Source organism: Gallus gallus, chromosome 3, assembly GCF_016699485.2.
Source record: "Gallus gallus isolate bGalGal1 chromosome 3, bGalGal1.mat.broiler.GRCg7b, whole genome shotgun sequence".
Classification (NCBI taxonomy): domain Eukaryota; kingdom Metazoa; phylum Chordata; class Aves; order Galliformes; family Phasianidae; genus Gallus; species Gallus gallus.
In genome coordinates this window covers 15,638,032-15,656,122 of record NC_052534.1, presented here as the reverse complement: position 1 = coordinate 15,656,122, position 18,091 = coordinate 15,638,032, and the positions used below count along the sequence as shown (strand labels likewise).

Here is an 18,091-nt window from a genome sequence, read left to right as displayed (position 1 = left end):
GAAGGAAACCCCATTCTTGGGCACGAACAAAAGGAAAAGGAAAATAACTATGGTAACAAACTTTTCAGCCTGTAGTCCTATAATCACATTTTTCTCTGCTGCCCTTGGCTTGCCACTGCTACAAGCTGCTCAAATGGACAGTGAGCCAGAGCAGCAACGGACCTCGCTAAAAAAGCCCACCCAAAACTAACCAAAAACCTTTCCTTCTCACTGCGTAGGTTCATGCAGCCACATGGGGGAAAGGGCTGAAAGGGGTGGAGTGGGGGTAGGGAGGGTACCTCTTAGAGAACTGGCACCTCTCTTCCCTTAACTTGATCACAAAAGTGCAGACTTAACGGAAAACGGCTGTTTGCCACTTCCATTGCACTATCCACTTGCTGGTTTTGTTTTGTTTTCCTTTTGGCAACTGATTTTTGGATATATTTACATTTATAATGGCAATCATTATAAATGTAATACAACAAACAAATGTGATACAAATGTAATCTGAAGAGGATTTTTAGAATTGCACTGTAACGTCTTTTAGTATTCCAGTATTAATTTATTACAGTTCCATAAATATAAAAAGAGAGCTATTTTCACATTTCTTTAATTTGCCAACTGTTCCTTGATAATATGTGGATTCCACAGTAATTATTACAGCATTAGATGAAGATGTTAAAAAAATAAGCAAATGGACTATTTTAAATACTCTTTTCATACTACTATAACATCAGGATCTCACTCATTAGCACCAATTAATTTATTTAGAATTAAATTTTAAAAGCCATATGGAGCACTGAGCATGAAATAAAGCTTCCCATAAAACCCAGACCGCAGCAACTCGTCCAACGATTCAACCATAGAGCCCCAGTGACTGTTTTACAGGATTGGTTTAGAAATAAACAGCCCGTCTCAGAGAATTTGAACAGGGGGAATTCAGCTTGTCTTTTAATAATATGCATCAGTGATTTGTCACCTATCTCCGTCTTCAAATGAGCATCTTACTTCTAGTTTGGCTTTTCTTACTTCATCTTCCAGCAACCGGATCCACACCTCTGCCTGCCAGCTTAAAAACCCATCTTGCTCTCTTCAGGTAGGTACCCCTGACAGTGACCGTACCACGTTTTAGTTTAGTCTTTAATGGCAGACTGCATTTCTTCAAACTCATTCTACCAGGCAGGTTTTACAGAACCAAGTAACTCTTGTACTACTTCTCCCTTCTCAGGTTTTGAAAATCTTATTACAAATTTTCCATACAAGGCTTGGGTTCCACATCTGCCATTGACCTCTCCTCTGCCTTTTCCTACTGAAACACCAAAGAAGTGCTACGCTGCTCCACCACCCCCGTAATAGCATACTAAGAACTCACATGCAGCTAATTATTCCTGCTAAGTCCCTTGTCATTTTGGGAGACAGCACCTCTGAAGGCACAGCTTCCCCCACCCTGTGTGCATGACCAATATTCTTCACACTCTGAGCCACAACCCTATTCCTGGCTGGATGCGATAATGAGTCTGAATGCAAGCAATTTATGAGGCAGTCCTGATCCTACAGCAGAGCTGGCCTGCCAGTATTGTTCTACCAAGCCATCCATTTTCCTGCCACTGCAAACTTTCTGTCCAGTGATATTTTTTCCTCCTGATAGCCACTTGAAGGCACGGAAGTGCTGAGCTAAGGTCAGAACCTCAGAAGTGCTAATGAGAAACATCCTTGCTTGTAAGAGATACCAATATAGAACGTTTGGTTAGTTGGCTTAAAATTTATTCATAATTTTAAGTAGAAAATCTTTATTGAATTCTGTATAAATCACCTATCCTTTTCAATCAGATTTTGGAGCTTAACAGTTCTATAGCCATGATGAGTAACATTAGATAGATTACTGCCTTCTAAATTTTAGGTACAGAGCTATTCAATGGCTAGTCATTATTTTGTCCAAAACTGGTAGGTCTTAGTTCATGAATTCCCAGCTATCCTGTTTGCTCTCCCTTTTCACTGGTAAAACTGAAATGTGTTCAGTTTCTAGTTTTGTTCCTATAACTGGACCTTAAGAGTGAACATCAGCTTTTTGGAAACTATAAAAATTATTAAGAGCTACTGAGCTTTCTTTCATAAGCTCTGTTTTCTCTGGAGTCTGCTGTTCTAGTCAAGTCAGCTCTACTGAATGTGGAAAAAAGTAGAATCAGAGCAGAGTCTGCTTCAGGAAATCATCCCCTCTCATGTCACTTTCAGAAAAGCGAAGCCTTGCTCTCTGTGGTTTCTGTGCTTCGCAAGAAAAGAACAGCCAAATAGGATTAGGCTACCGCCTATTATCCACTCTAAGCATTTCTGGCAATAGCCAGTGCCTTTTTGTGTGTGTGTGTGTGTTTGTTTTTTTTTAATAATAAAATGGATTGGCAAATCACAGATAACAAATTTGGCGGGGCAGTAAAGCATTCTGCTCACTCACATTCATGGTGCAAATCAAAAGAAATTACTGTCACTGACTCACAAATGACTGTGGGAAGAGATTGGTTGTGCCTACACAGGTCTCAGGCAGGGAGCGTTGCCTCCTCCACCTCCATCCCCCAGCACAGGGATGCTGTACGGGCAGGCAGGAGACACTGAATGCCCAGCTTGCCTTAAGCAGGTCCTGAGCCACGCTGAGCCATGAGGCCAGGTCCTAAGAGCTCAGAAAGCACCATCCCACCCTGCCTGAGGTTACACTGTGTAACTGGCTTATAGAGGAGTGAATCTGCTGTCAAAGGAACCTCAGGCACGGCAGGTATACCGATGGAAAATGGTATTTGGAAGGAAGCGTTCACTGTAACTCAGCTGGAAACATCCTACCTACATGGTTATACCTTTGTGTCACAAATCACCAGCTTTCTTTCAACAGCCATATCTATCTCACACCATTTTCATGGATGAGATTTCCCAGAGTTTTCTTGACTGCATCCTGGGCTTATGTGCTTCCTGCAGAGCATTTTCTTTTGGACTCACGTTTTTCCTAACGTCCTGAGCACCACCAATGATCCCTCTCCTTAACGTTCACCTCCATACTGCCTTTTCTCCCAGGATACCAGACCAAACGCTCGGCTCAGTGGCAAACAGTTACAACATTCACCTCATTACAGAAGGTCTTCATACAGCCTGGAGTTTCACACTGCAACTATACTGAGAAGAACACAATATCCCCACAAACTTGGGAAATACTTATACCAATTTTGATCTTCCTTTGCCTCTGAGATTCAAGTTTTAGACAAGGGCTGCAGGGGTTCTGTGTACCAATGCTGCGGCCAGTTTGTTTCTAAAGTGAGATCTATTACCACAGGCATTTCCAAGCATGGCCAAGAGGCAAGGCTGCTCTGCCACTGAAAAGCTGCAGGTGCCTAAAGTTTCTGAAATTTAGAAATAGCATAATATACGGCTGGATCAGTAAGAATAGCCCTGCCATCCAGCTCTTGACAGTCAGTGCCTCTGGGGGAAGGCGGTTGGATTTGGAGCAGCTTAGGAGTGGAGAGCAGACACACAGGTCTGCTGACGCATAACAGAGGCAAAGCCAGAGAGACAGAAAAAATGCAGTCTCTGTATGGAAACAAAATCACAAGAAAAGCATGGGGATTTCCAAAGGCAAAGCAACAAAGAGATACATGATCGTAACTCCACAAGAGGGACAAATCCTGAGGTCCTGCCTCAGGCGAGCTTCCAGTGGGAGTCTACCTACGTCTAGATGGAGTAAAACTGCCTACAGATGTGGCCCGGTGCAAGATACCAACAAAGATGCTCGAACAGATTTGCATGGGGAAGGCAACGCTTGCTGATACCTCCATGGTCTCTTCGCTCCAGTCATAATTGGACAATGTTTGTGGCTTGATCGCGTGTGTTCAGTGAGGCAGCCCTGCACTTCCTACCCCGCTGCAGGACACACAAGTGAGTCTCTGAGATGAGCCCTGGCATCCACCTCTTTAACACATCACACGTTCACCATGTGCGTTCTCATCTTCAGCCGTGCTGCAGCCCCTTGCCCAGGTTGCTGGGAGGTTTAGAAAGGCGGATGTTTTCAGTCTCTGTGGGGTCTGGTTGCGGGGGCTTTGGAAGTTACAGTACCTTAGGCCAGTGTTGTCTGGGATTCAATATTGCATTAAGTGGTGACACATTGTGGGCAGGTGGGATCTATTATTGCATTATGGAGGCTGCTGCTTCCCTGAACAGGCTATGTTTTGTGTGTGAAGCGGGCCCACACCTGCTGGAGCTGGGACCTGGAAATGCGGAGGACGGAAGGCATGAGTCTGTGGTTTCCTGCCGTGGGGGGCATGTGCCTGCGGTGGGGCATGCGCACGGGGCTGCTCTCCGCTGAACGGCTGCGCTGTATGAAAGTGCCACCAACGTGAGGGTAGTGTTCTGTCTCCAGGGTTGAGGAGGAGAAAACGGAGGACGCCAGTCTTCTCAGGGGGCTGTACCTCGGGAGGGAGTGCTGAGAAGGCCTGTCCTCCTCCAACTGAAAAAGACCAAGAAGAGTGGAGGAAAAGGTGTCAGGCAAAGACTTGACTCGCCCCTGGTTTGTGATGCGCATGCTGCAGATATCTTCGCTGGCGGACGAAAAATGCTTTTGCTCTACATTGGGCTAACTCACTGCTCTGTGCCTACAAATTCCTAGGGATCCCGTGGGTACCACGGGAGCCTGCAATTATGGGGGCCTGGCATGCTCTCCCCAGCCACATGCGACCGCGAGTGACACCAGCAGTGTCAGGCTTGCTGTATCTGTCCCCTCCTCTGGCTACTGGAAATGTCTCTTCAGGCCACATGCCTCACCACTCTGGCATCACCTATTTGATACGTCATTAGGCTAGTCATACATCCTGCATATAGACAACAGGCAAACTCTGAACACGCTTGGAAACCGTGTGTATGAAAGAAAAGGTGAAACAGTGCACAAATAATTATATGTATTTAATAGTGAGAGATTCTCAAGGACTCCTTCAGTGCATCTTATTAAAACTCACTCCCGGGATTTGCAAAGGCCGCTCTGAAAGCTGTTAGTGGAGTTCCCTTTTCTCACGCTGACATTCCTGCCTTCTACTCAGTACCTGCAGGGGGAGTGTTAATGCTTCCAGTTTTGGTAAGCAGAGGCAGCAGCTGGAAAGGCAAGGCAGCGTGTGATAATCGTTCGGTAAGAAACTGAAAACATAGAGCCACAGGAGAGGATGAGGAGAAGATGTACTCTTAGGTCCCTTTTCTGCTTCTGTGATCCTGGGATGGCCAGAGAAGGAAGGAAGGTATACTCACAGAGGGCAGCGTCTGAGTTTGCATCAGGATGAGATCGCAGTCCCTACCTTCCCTCTAAGCACTGAATGGGAGAGAGAGGCAGCACGGGAATGATTTCAGACTCTTCACCCTGAAGATGCTAAGCTCTTCCTCTCCTTTCTATCTGTGCAATGAAACTAGTGCTTTCACAGGGGTTTCCAAACCTGCATTTCCAAAACAGACAATTTTTCCTGGAATTGCACGTTTCCTTTCAAATTCATCCCCTTCCTCGTACTGCATTTATTTTCAAGAAATCTCTGCAGGTTTCAAAGTACAACCAGGAAATGTGAAAAGGCAATATTCTATTTTCATAAGGCAACACTATTCTCCTTAGCTGACTAGAGATGTTGCTCTTGCAAATTATATGAGGAGAAGAACTGAACTTCATCCAGCCTCATATCTTTTCTGTCACCTTCAATATCTTTGCAGTGTTTTGAGGCTGATATCTTATCTTCATAAGAATCTGAAAACTACTCAAGCTTGTGGTGGGCATTAAACGTGAAAAGCAATTATTCACAGTCCTAAATGTACTGCATGTCACTGCATAGATCAGACTCTCAGATAATGATAATGTATAATGCTGTCACTCAGTATCTGAGACAAACTCTAGACAGCAGCTCTAATTTTGGAAAAGGACAATCATCTCTTCTTTGCATAGATGGCATACAAATTCAGTCCTGGGTATACTGTTTGCAGGCTGCACAAATATGTACATGGAATTCTTATAATTATTATCTGCTCCACGCTAAGCATACAGTATGATTTCCACTGTATGTATCATACCAACACGGTAAAGCCTTCTCAGCTAATAAAAGGATCACTCCAACTATCTCGATGGATTTCCTCTACAGCACAGAACCAAAGACCTTGCCCAGGCCGCAAAGGGGTAAATTTCAACGCCTCACCACCAAGCAAACTCAGATATTGCTGCCTCCTGGCAGAAGCTGAGGTTACAAACATGCCACTTACATTAATTGATGTCCCAATTGCTTGAATTACACAGTCAAAGCTGGAGGTGCTGCCCCTCTTCATCTCTTTGCCCTTGGCAGCAGTCAGGCTGGACCACCCTCCATCAGCCCTATCCTGTTCTGTTTGGACAGGAGCAGTGTGACACCTCTCATGCAAAGTCCCAGAGAAACGTGGTGTTGACATTGCTCAACAGACTTAGAATAATACATTAAATGTAATTAGCAATTTTCTGCAAATGCCCATTGCTCACTATGGAGAAATGGTCCCACAGGGTAGCCCACAGATGTTGCTGTAGAATGAAAAGGAAAGCAAGACACACAGCACCTATTCATACCTCATTTCCTTGCTGCTTTCTTTCCTTGGCCTACCTCTTCTGCTCAGTGTTGTGAATCTGATAGCCTGCTGTTCTGCTTCAGCTCATTGCTTGGCTCTTTCAACCCAGCTCTCTGTCTCAGAGCCAGCGAGGCGGTAGTTTCTGTCATCTCCTTCTGCTGCCTCCTGTACTCTGGGAGTGCTAAGGATTTCCCTCATCACTGCTCCAGGGTCTGTGGTCAAAGAGCTCAAAATGTAATCCAGAAAACGTCCTGCTCAGCTTTCAGTCCCCAGCGCAAATCAAATGAAACTTCAGGTAACAGACCCAGGGGCAACCCAGGACACTACAACACATGATTCATAAAGGGAATACAGATCACCTCAAATGCTAGATCCCTGTTTTGTGAGACAGTCCTCTCCCATGTATCTGTGCCTGTTTCTGAATAATAATTGCCACAACCTCAAATCAGTGAAGGAAAGCAGCAGCACACAGGGGTCACCAGCAAGGACAGGCTGCTCCCAAGGACACCAGGCAACATCACAACTACTGCATCCCTCAAACAAGGTGATGATGAGGTTCAAGAGCATGAGGGCACTGGACTCAATACCAGAACAGAGAATTTTCTTGGCTCAGTGATGGTTTCAGCACAAATTTTTACAGAATAAAGTCAGTGACAACAGATAAAGTTGGGCTCCCAGGTGAAGCTGGCCCAGGCAGCCCAATGTGTTCTAACTGCCTCCTGTCTTATCCATGTTACTGCCAACATAAGTCTTCATGCTGAGCACACTTGTGAGATCTCTCAGCAAAGATGCCAAGGGTGGGATACGACTGAGAAGAGTTTCTAAGTTTCACAACTGCTGATTTCTTAGGGTCAAGACATGGACAACTTTAAGAAAGTCCATCTGTGGTATTGTCCTGGCTGTGGGAGGTTGGCTGCAGGAGAAAAGAGACCTAACATAGTACCAAGCAGGATTTTATAAAGAACAATTCTAACAACACAGCTAAGTTGGTGAGGAAATACATCAGTGGACCTTACATTGAGATCTTAACTAAAGGATAAACTCCTGGCTCCAGGAGATGGGATTGCAAGGCACAGTGTAAGCATAGTACCCTGTGAACTCTGCAGAATATATCCAAGAATAGGTAAGGAAAAGTTGATTCAATCTCCCAGTGTTGCTTCACATTTTTTATTTCTTAGATGGAACACCACTTAGGCAGGAATGTTTTAGGAAGAGAAGTCTCAAAACATTTTCTAGAACACCAGTTGCTCTGGCAGCAAAGGAGATTCAGAGTCAAGAAATACTCATGTGTGCAGACCTATGGGCAGAAGCAACGGCTAAAACTTTTAAATGTGTGAATGTTTGTATTTCTTCCCAATGCAGAAGACAGAAGCAACTTGCTGTCTTTGTCAAGTATCAGTGAATTTAGTGAGCATATTTAAGAACTTGACAAATTTTTAAATGATATTGCTAAGTGTGGACAAAAACACTTTTCAAAAATATCAGAAACCTTGCACCAGAATTAATGTGTAAACAGAAGTGTTAGTTCAAGATCTTTCTACACATTTTTAGCTATTTCTACAGCTTCATTTGCATGTTCGCGTGCAGACATAAGCATAGATCTGTTACTAAGTTATTAAAATTCATATATTAATGAACCTAAACGCTCTGTTGAATAGCTTATTGTATGCCCAGTGCTTCACTAAGTGGTACACAGACAGAAGGGCTTGAACTGGATACGGTTTCATGACAGTCCTGTTCTGCTTCTATACCAGCACTTCCCCTGAGTCTATGCTCTGTTGCAGCTGTCTCATTATCGTTTAAAAATAGGAGATACCTAAAATATGAGAATAGAGAATTACAGAATCATCTAGGGTGGGAAACACTTTCAATATCAAGTCCAATCATTAATACGATCTACTGAGTCCCATCACTACACCATGTCCCTTAGTGCCACATCCACACATCTCTTAAATAATTTCCTGAGCCAGAAATTCTCCCAGGCAACTAAAAGCCTCTTCTATACTTCATTTTGCCCACAGCACCATTCATTCATATTGTGCTCCCTCACACACCACAGTTTCAGAAGGACACCACCTTCCCTCACACTTGCAGTATTTCTTACAACAGATTCAAACATTTGAACAAACAGCTGTAGATGAGGACAACTTGAGAAACGGCACTCTGGTCAGCTTGGAAAGGTTGTGGAGCAAATCCTCCTGGAAGCTATTTCTACACACGTTAAGAAAAAGGTAACTGGGACGCAACAGCACAGATATACGAAGGCTGAATCCTTCCTCATGAACCTGATAGATTTCTGTGATGAGATCACTGGCTCACTGGGTGAAGAAAGAAAGGGGAAGGTTGCTTATCTCAACTTCAGCAAGGTTTTTGACACTGTCTCCAAAACATCCTCATAGACAAAATGATGAAGAAGCGAGATAAGTAGACACTGAGCTGGACTGAAAACTATCTGAACTTCCAGTCACCGGTGATGTAGCCCAGGGGATAATATTAGAGAATCTTCATTAGTGATCTACATGATTAGACAGATTGCACACTCAGTTGATAGCAGTTTGGTAGAGAAGTACCTGGGGATCCTGGTGGACACCAAGTTGAACATGAACCATCAATGTGCTCTTGCTGCAGAAAAGGCTAACTGCCTCCTACGCTGTATTAGGAATGTTCCAAGCAGATGGAGGGTGATGACTATTGCCTTCTTCTCAGTGCTGGTGTGGCCACACCTAGAGCATTGGGTCCAATTCTAAGCTTCCCATATGAGAGACACATAAAGCTATTAAAGATAGTCCAGTGAATGATGAAGGGGCTGGAGCATCCATCACTGGAGCAAAAAAAATGGAGAGAGCTTAGGCTTTTTAGCCTGAAGAATACGAGGCTCAGGGAGGACCTTATCAGTGTATGTGAACACCTGACAGGAGAAAGAAGATGCAGCCAAACTCTTCTTAGTGATGCCCAGTGAAAGGACAAGAGGAAATAGACAGAGAGGCTGTGATGCCCCCATCCACAGATATCCTGGACTGGACACAGTCCTGAGTAACCTGGTATCATTTACCCACCCTGGAGACGCAGATGGGACTGGATGGCCCAACCTCACCTATCCTATGATTCTGTGATAATCAAGAGGTTACTGGCTTTTTGCCAGTAATGGCGTATACTGGAGGAACAGAAGAAAGCATTAAATCAGGAATACATTATCAAATCATAGTTTCATGCAAACCTAGAAGAAACCCAAGCCTGAGCTGCAGAGAACACTGACAGTGAGGAGGCCCTTGGTATTTTCATAAACAAAGCCCCTGGGGAACTGTTTACAGCTCTCATCATCTGTGTCTCCAGCTTTGCAGTACCAAAGAAGAGGCTCCTTCTTTCCTTCATGCACCAAGTTATTTTTCCTTAGAGAATTAGTAGTTGGTTTGGTGATGAAATTGAAAAATATGAGTAAATTTTGAAGCTGTGTATGTAGAGGCAACTGAAGGATCCAGACATCAAAGGAAGCATAAGTAAACCCCAGGCACTGAAACAAGTCCAGTGTTGGTCCAACTACATAAAAAGCTGGGCTCAGTAGTAACCAAGGAGTATTTCAGAACTGAAGAACAAAGAAAGGCACAGACTGCTGGAGAACCAAGGGTGTCTGATACATTAAGTGACCACCCACAACCACATTATCTTTATTTAATGAGAGGAAGTGAATTTTCTTTTTTTGCCTGTCATGGTGACCTTTTTTAAAGCATCATTGTGCTGCGCTAAGCAGCCTTCATGCTGCATCATACCCAACTCCCTCAGTCATTTCACACAGCACTTAGTATCCTTACTTCAGCCTTTTTTAGCTATGTAAAATATGCCAGTGAAGCATCCCTGCTGATTCTTACCAGCTGGTTTGTGCCACACTCATTGCATTATGAGCATCTTGCACTGATCAGTTTAATAAGGGTACAGAACAAATTCACACAGAAGCTCTTTCAACTTTGCTGGTCCTGCCTATGCAATCTCCAGACATCTAGGTCATTCCAAATATTGGCTTTTTACAGCAAACACCTCCACCTTTTTATTTTTTTTTTTTAATTACTCTCTGGGATCCAGAGATGAACAGAATCTGGGCAGGGTCTGTGCAGAAGGATCCAATCTCGCGAACACTTCCTTAGAGACCAAGGCCAAGAAGGAATGTAAAATGGAGCTACCATCTTCCAAAGGCAAACAAGACTGCAAAGGCACCTACCACGAGAGGGTATTTCTGCAACATGGTCCAAGACTCGCCTGTTGTTTCCTTCACTTATGGATTGCACGTGCATGATAGATCTTCACTAGCATACAAATTTCAGCTCTCAGGAGCCATTTTATTGTTGTTTTCTTTTCTTTTCTTTTTTTTTTTGCAATTAACACTCTACAGTATTGGGACAGCCTTCTTCTGAATGTCTGAGAAATGAAGACTAGATATGACACAGGTAATCTGAGCTAACAGTATATCATGTTTCTCCAGGTAATCTAATAAAAGATATTACCTTTTACTAAAAACTGAACTTCTTCATGTCTTCAGAGGACCACAGGGAAAAAACAAACAAACCAAATGAATGAAGCCCTCTACAACTGTTTGGAAAAAAAATACAGTAGCTAATGACATTTCTGTGAGTTAAATATGCCTGACAACAACAATGCTGATCACTGAAGTAAGGTTGATGAGGTGTATATGTGGTGATTACTCTGAGATTTTATTAGGTATTCAAAAGAAGTTTAATTTCAGGGAGTTACTTTATGCTATGCATTGCTGCAGGCCTACCCATGATGTAGGATTACATTAGGCAGCATACTCTTGTAACGTATTGCTGCTGATACTGCTGCTGAGAAACTGTGAGGAAATGTGCTAGTAACACCTCCACACAACTAAGCAGTTATTAAGATATCACTGAGGGATAATAATAAGAGGACTTATTAAAGATGTCCATAACCAGAAATGTGCTCACCTCTTGTATCTGTGCCAAAATTGCTAAAATATCTTGACGACAACGTGCCCTTAGTAGTGGACAACACCATCAGCTATAGGGAGCACCTCTAAGGTGTTCACAACTTCTGCAAGTATTGTCAGAAAGTTTCACAAGAGCATCCATGCGTGGAAGCACAGATCCCTCCAGCATAGCTAAGGCTTCCCAAGACGATGATTTTGCTACGCTAGGCAATGAGATACAGAACAGAGTAAGGATCTTACCTGTCTCTGAGGACCAGTAGGTTCAGATTCTCGTCTCCTTTGTCGGATAGCTGGTGCTGAGTGTAGGGGGGAGTGGGCTGGACTTCCTGTCTGCTGTTCATGTTTACTGTCAGATACTGTTTGAGAAGGTCCTTCATGTCTGTGGGAACTGTCCTCCTCAGTCACAGGCTGCATACCCCGACTTCGCCCATCATGAGTCTTCGGCCTGACTGCAGCATCTGCCCCCAAGCGCCTCCTCTCCTCACCATCTTCTATAGGTCTTAGCTCCTCAGGCTCCTCATCTGTGGTGCCAGAGGTGCTTGGCTCAGCACCTGGATGAAAGTCCTTCAGTTCTGTCTCCTTATCAATGATAACCCACTCCTTGCTATCAAAGTCCTCCTCCTCCGCAAGCGGCACTGAGCGGAAAGCATTGCTGAGGGCTTCATGTTCCACTGAAGCAGACACATCCATCCTACCACTTGCCTGCCGGTCAACTTGGCCAGTGTCAATGGACAGCATCTGGGCTGGCTGGGAGGAGCACACAAGCCGTGATGGAGAGCCAGGCAAATCCATTCGTGATCTAAAGACAGAACACAAAGCTATTAAAAATACATCATGTTTGTGGTTAAAGTTAGAGAGCATACGAGCTGAGAAAAGAACTCTACAGCCCTCGCTCACTTCTTGGTATACTTTAGAAAGATGGGCTTAGGCAAAAACATTTACTTAGAACCTATAGTAGCAGAGAGACACTCCTCCTAAAGTAATTCTGTATGACAGCCACCAATTTCATCAAATTTCTTCCTTATAGCTGACAAGCAGTTTTCCTCCACAACATCAAAATACTCCTTCCCCATTAGGAATTGCTACTGGTTTGTGAAAAAAAAAAAAAAATCTTTAATCTTAAATCTACTGTCTGACATAATGTCATTGCTGGGCTCCTTCAGTTGCACTGTGCTCTCTAAGGTGGCCACTGAGGTCTCTGGTGGCTACAAGAGCTCTTTGAATACAGCAGGAATCTCACTGAAATGTTACAAAGGCGTAGGTGACCTCAAAATAATTTGAAGGAGCAGGAAGGAAACATGTCACATACGCATCGACAAAGGGCAGTATAATGTTCAGTGACTCACAATCTAAATAGCATCAACTTATGCAGCCATGCAGAAATACCTTTCAAACAAGCCCTGGAAGCTCCCTGTGCCCCAACAACCTTGGCATCATCTCAGCTGGAAAAGTCAGAGGCACTTCTGTCTTTCTGTTCCACAGTGTTATGGTCCATGCTTCCCATTTGGCCTGCACCTGCTGCTTCCTTTCCCTCCCTATTCGGTTCTGACTACTGCAGAGGTTGGCAGCTTGTTGCACAGTCACAATGTCTGATGCCCAGAAAAAGACACTTGCAGTATTTTTTTTACAAAGTGATTTCAACAAGGACCATACAGAAGCCTTGTGTGCTCTTCTGGGAAGAATCTTCAAGGGAAAACACAAAGGTGACTGACCACAGGGTGAGGGTTACTAAGCAGAGCTGGGTGTCTTTGGCACAATGAAAGGTCAGAGATGAGACAAAAGGAATTATAAGTCAAAATGAGCAATTTTTGATGAAGAAAAGAGGATACAGGGAAGGTGGTGAACCAAGGGCTGATATAGAGAAAGAAGTATGTGAAAACAAAAAAATCAGCATAAACCATCTGATGGATCTGAAAGAAGTAAGGGTGCTTTTGTTAAATACTTAAAAGCAAAGTATATTACTGTGAACAGGGAAGACTTAGACAAGGTAAGACTGAACAGTAGCCCTCACACACTGCATGTGCATCAAAAATTGCATTTTAATGAGCTCTTATGAAAAAAAAAAAAAGTAGCTGATGGTATTTAATCAATGTCTCTCTCCTTTCCCCAGCAGAGATTCCTGGAGTAGAAGAATTTACTCCAGGAATACAGAGGAAGTGCTGCAAGTCATGTCTCTGCTGTGAAAAGGAGAGACAAGAATAAATAGAAGACTGTGTGGCAGAGAGGGACCATACTTGTACCACACTGAGAGAGGTTACTTGGAAGATGACAAAAAGATTTTTGTTTTAAAAATATGGGCTGAGGGAAGAGGACAGCAGGAAAGGACGCCTCCTGGGTATTACACATTTCCTACATTAAGATAGCATGATGCTGAAAAGATAGGGAAGAATAGGAGAAATAGAGGAAGGAGTTAAAACCTGTCAGTGAATGTATAAGAGTAGTGCTCCTGACTATTACAAATAGCTTTTTTCCCTCCTTATTTTAAAGAGGACAAGAAAAGAAAGAAGTTAACCAGAACCAAGATTTGCTTTTCAATCTCCAAATTATTAATAGTAACACATACAATCATTTCTGAAATACAGACAAGTATTACAGCTTCCTCCATCTGTCCAGAATAAACCAGTACCCAACAAACTGGAGGTAATACTAGGGGCTCATCCTCTCTCTTGTTCTTTTAGATCCTGCCTCATTTCCAGCCTGCGCCTCCCTGTGACTCTTCTTCCTAGCTGAACTCTGCTAGATTTTCTCTGACAGAGAAGAAGGCTTATCTCTTTCCTACCTGTTTTACAGGGATCACTTTGTCAGTAAGATCTGTAACCACAGTCCATGTCCTGACTTTCAATTGTAAGAGGAAGAGGGAGTAACAAAGAGTATGAAGAGGGTTATCAGTATCAGAGGCCTATATCTCATAACTTGCACTTCTCAGCACACAATACTTTAAAGTGCTTATTTTAATTATTTTTATTATTCTGTGCTTCTTGGCCATTTCTTCACTGTGGATCTGAGATAAGTACTCCTACAAGCCTCAAAATCAGGCTCTGCCTTCTGCATGCAATGCATACTTTGCAAATGCAAGCAAATGCAATGTTATATGCTGAAAATGATGAGGATGGTGACTATTATTATTGAAAAATAATCCTCATGGAATCATTTGAGTTGGAAGGGATCCTTGAAGGCCATCTAGTCCAGCTCCCCTGCACTGAACGGGGACACCTACAGTTCCATCAGGTGCTCAGAGCCCCATCCAGCCTGACCTCGGTTGTCTCCAGGGATGGGGCTTCCACCACAACTCTGGACAAATGAAATAATGAAACTCACCAGATGAGAATCTGTCAGCTAGCTCTTAAAATACAAGCATCTCTGTATATATCCTAACTAGATCCATTCTTCCCTCCTACCTAAGGTCAGCAAAAAGCTTCAGGACTATTAACTTCATCTATGATCTAATACTTTGCTTTTTCTCTGACAAAAGTCCCACTCTTTACCTGTGGAATTATTCCCACCCAGGAACCCTTCCCACTAACTGGCTTTACTGACAGACAAGAACATCTCATCACAAAGGTCACAAAGCCCACAGGCACTGACTCCTCCACCTAGAAAGGACCTTTCAGTGCCCATTTATCTAATGATCAGGTTGGCCTCAACAGTCAATCAAGGCACCGCTACAAGTAGCAGGAGGTTACAGAGGATAAGCAAACCTTCTTTCATGTAGATCTGCTTTGCCATCAGCTGTAGAGAGGCGTTCCGACTCAGGGCTGTTCACACGGCGATATCTTAGGGAGCGCGCTTGTGCGGTAGGGGACTCTGGAGGCACTCGGACAGGGGAGCTGGGGCAGACCCCATTTCTCTGATCTTCTTCCACCATGCACTGAGTCTGCAGGGAATAAACAGAGAATTTTGAAAACCAATCACAAACTTTGATTTCCCATCCTTCACTGTTGCTCTGTGCATTCTTCCAGGATACAGTTTCAGCTGCGTTTTCACAATCTACAGAAACAACCTGTGAAGTAACACAAGGGCCCACAAGCCCCGGCAATTATCCAGTATTAAAACAAGGAATGGATTTTAAATCAATTCAAATATTTAAGCACTTCTACAAGATGGCCTTTGTCTTTCAATTACTCTGGAATTATCATGGACTAAACTACTGCAAACACAAATTCTGTTAATCTGTGGTGTCCAAGAGCCAAAGCAAACATGCATGAAAGCTACATTTTTGCTTATATCCGTGCATTATGTTGAATATATATACTTCTGCTTTGGATGGACACGATATAACTAAGTCAATTCTTAATTTCAAGCATGGTGACAAATACCTTTGGGGGAGGAACAAAATACTGATGTTGTACATGTAGGACAACAAGCAATTTGGCGAGATCCAAGAGCAGAGAACTGGGAGAAAGTGCAAGAGAGAAAGAAAAAGCTTCTGGAAAAAAAAACAACCAAAAAAGAACAAGAACTTTGATCCAACAGCAAAAGAAAAACCCTTCTCTGTGACACCAAGCAAGGAAACTACCCTTGGCAGAGACATGAGAGAAATGAGACAGAACAAGATTTGAACTATGTGAACAGAGAAAAATGATTCTCCCTAGTACATCCTGGGAAAGTATTGGGAAGAAAAAAAAGACAGTAAGATGTACTCATTGCCTAAAAACAAAGAGCCGGATAGGGACAGCGAGAGTTAATTCTAGTTCCACAAAACTGGAAAACAAAGGATGTTGAAGCTGGGAAGAGAAAGGTGCTTTACAAACCAGCTGCCTATGTCATTCTGAAAGACACACAGTATGCCTGAGATTGCAAGGAGAGGTGAAGCTTCATCCCTACAGATCAAATCTGCAGCCTCTTTTGTTTCTCCTTGTGGTGATTGTGACTTCAATGAAAATTGACTCTTTATCAGGGAACAATCAAAGCAAAGAGAACAGCCCTAGCAGAGAGAAAGTACAGGCAAGAGTCAGACTAAAGATAACCCTTGCTGACAGAAAGGCCAGACTTCTGCTTTGGAAAGCATAATATCCTGGGCTCTGTTTTATTGACTGCTGTGTAGCCACTGAGCTTGTCAGAACTAAAGTGCTCATTGTCACGCTGACTCCTCTGAACTCCTCTGCCACTAAACTGATTAGAAATAGCACAGCCCTTAGCAGGAGAGTCACCTGGTCATGCTGTGGATCTTGTAGAAACCTCTCCTGCCTCTAGTTGCTGTTATGACAGCCTTGTGAATGATAGCACTGAGTACCTAGACATGACATACAACTAGCATGAGGAAAGGACAGTTAGGACTCCTCTGTACGCATCTTGGTCTGACCAAAGAGCATCAAGGCACCTGGTGGTTCTAAAGAACAAAAGAACAGATAGGAATTACCAGGATTTCTGTGAAATGATCTTTTTTGTTTTTGTAAGTTGTGGAAAAAGAAAAGCCTCGCTCTATCAAGCTCTTTTATTCCATGTGCCTTCAGATGAGAACTTCTGCAAATGCACACATATAATTTACCAGAGACAGATGAAGAAGTGATTTGAACTTAATTTATAATTCTCAGTATTGAGGAACTCTTCAGGTAATGTTTCATGCAAATAACATGTTGATCCAAATTGGACGCACTGGAGAACATTAAGTTAGGTGAGCGGCTTTCTGGTCTTAAAATAATCTTTCCTAATAAGATTCAGGATAGCATAGCTATCCATAGGAAGGGCTGAAAAAAGGATTAACTTTGTGTCTGTGTATAGACTAAAGTGAATTCTGGGCAGGCCCAGCAGGTTGGTAGCTTAACCATGAACTTAATGCTAGTGTGCCAACGTTCATCTACTAACTGGCAGCTTGCCTGCCAATGCAGGTTTCTCTGGTGACAGATTTTGTTTGTATTTGGTGTCATGCCATGTGATATTCTGATTTTGAAATAAGAATTGAGATCAACACAACAAATGCTAGTTTACTTACAATACGTAAATTGATCTAATAAACAAATGAACTGGTAAACCCTCAAATAACACAACAAATTCATCATCCCAACACTTCTACAAGAAAGAACTGAAAAAATAGCCTAAAGATTATAAGGAAAATCAATTGCAGTGTACATGTAATGTAGGCTACAAAGCCTAAAACGACCTTGAAATGCAAAAATACAAAAATATTAAGTAATGAGTCTGTTTTCTCTTAACAAGCATGAATCCATATGCCATTCATAGACTGTGCTACCCCTTGGAAAGGACAGTTAAACAACTGGAAGACAAATTCAACCAGTGATGAATCAAGATCTAGGACAATAAGGCATCTCAGATCGAATTTATTTGCCCGAGAGATTGGGATGCAGTAAAATGTTGACTTATCATTTCCAAAACTGGGACATTTCTGATACTGTATCAGCTACTCAAGGACTAGAACACCACTGCCTGAAGTACCAAGATGCTACATCACAATGTAGTGATTACATGAACGATTCACTCTAGCATTGTTGGGCTCACAATCTATTTTCCATAAAGATCCAAATTATTTCCAATGGCTTCCACTCTGAAAAAACTGTCATTCCCCATTTCCACAGAGAAATTCCTGGTGCTGTTTATTCTGTACTACGT

At 43.0% G+C, this 18,091-nt stretch overlaps 1 protein-coding gene across 11 annotated transcripts in view; it reads right to left on the bottom strand.

The window, feature by feature from the left end:
• The window catches only part of TTBK1 (tau tubulin kinase 1), a 101,237-nt gene that overhangs the window by 17,851 nt on the left and 65,295 nt on the right, over positions 1–18,091 (bottom strand). For 10 of the 11 annotated variants that reach the window (XM_025148590.3, XM_040696929.2, XM_040696928.2 and 7 more), the window contains 2 exons: positions 15,223–15,398; positions 11,765–12,323 (listed from right to left, as the gene is read on the bottom strand). In XM_025148590.3, the coding sequence (XP_025004358.2) occupies positions 11,765–12,323; positions 15,223–15,398 (735 nt within the window). Of the gene's footprint in view, positions 1–4,421; positions 4,446–11,764; positions 12,324–15,222; positions 15,399–18,091 lie in introns of all 11 variants that reach the window. The other variant, NM_001199439.3, reaches the window with a different exon arrangement.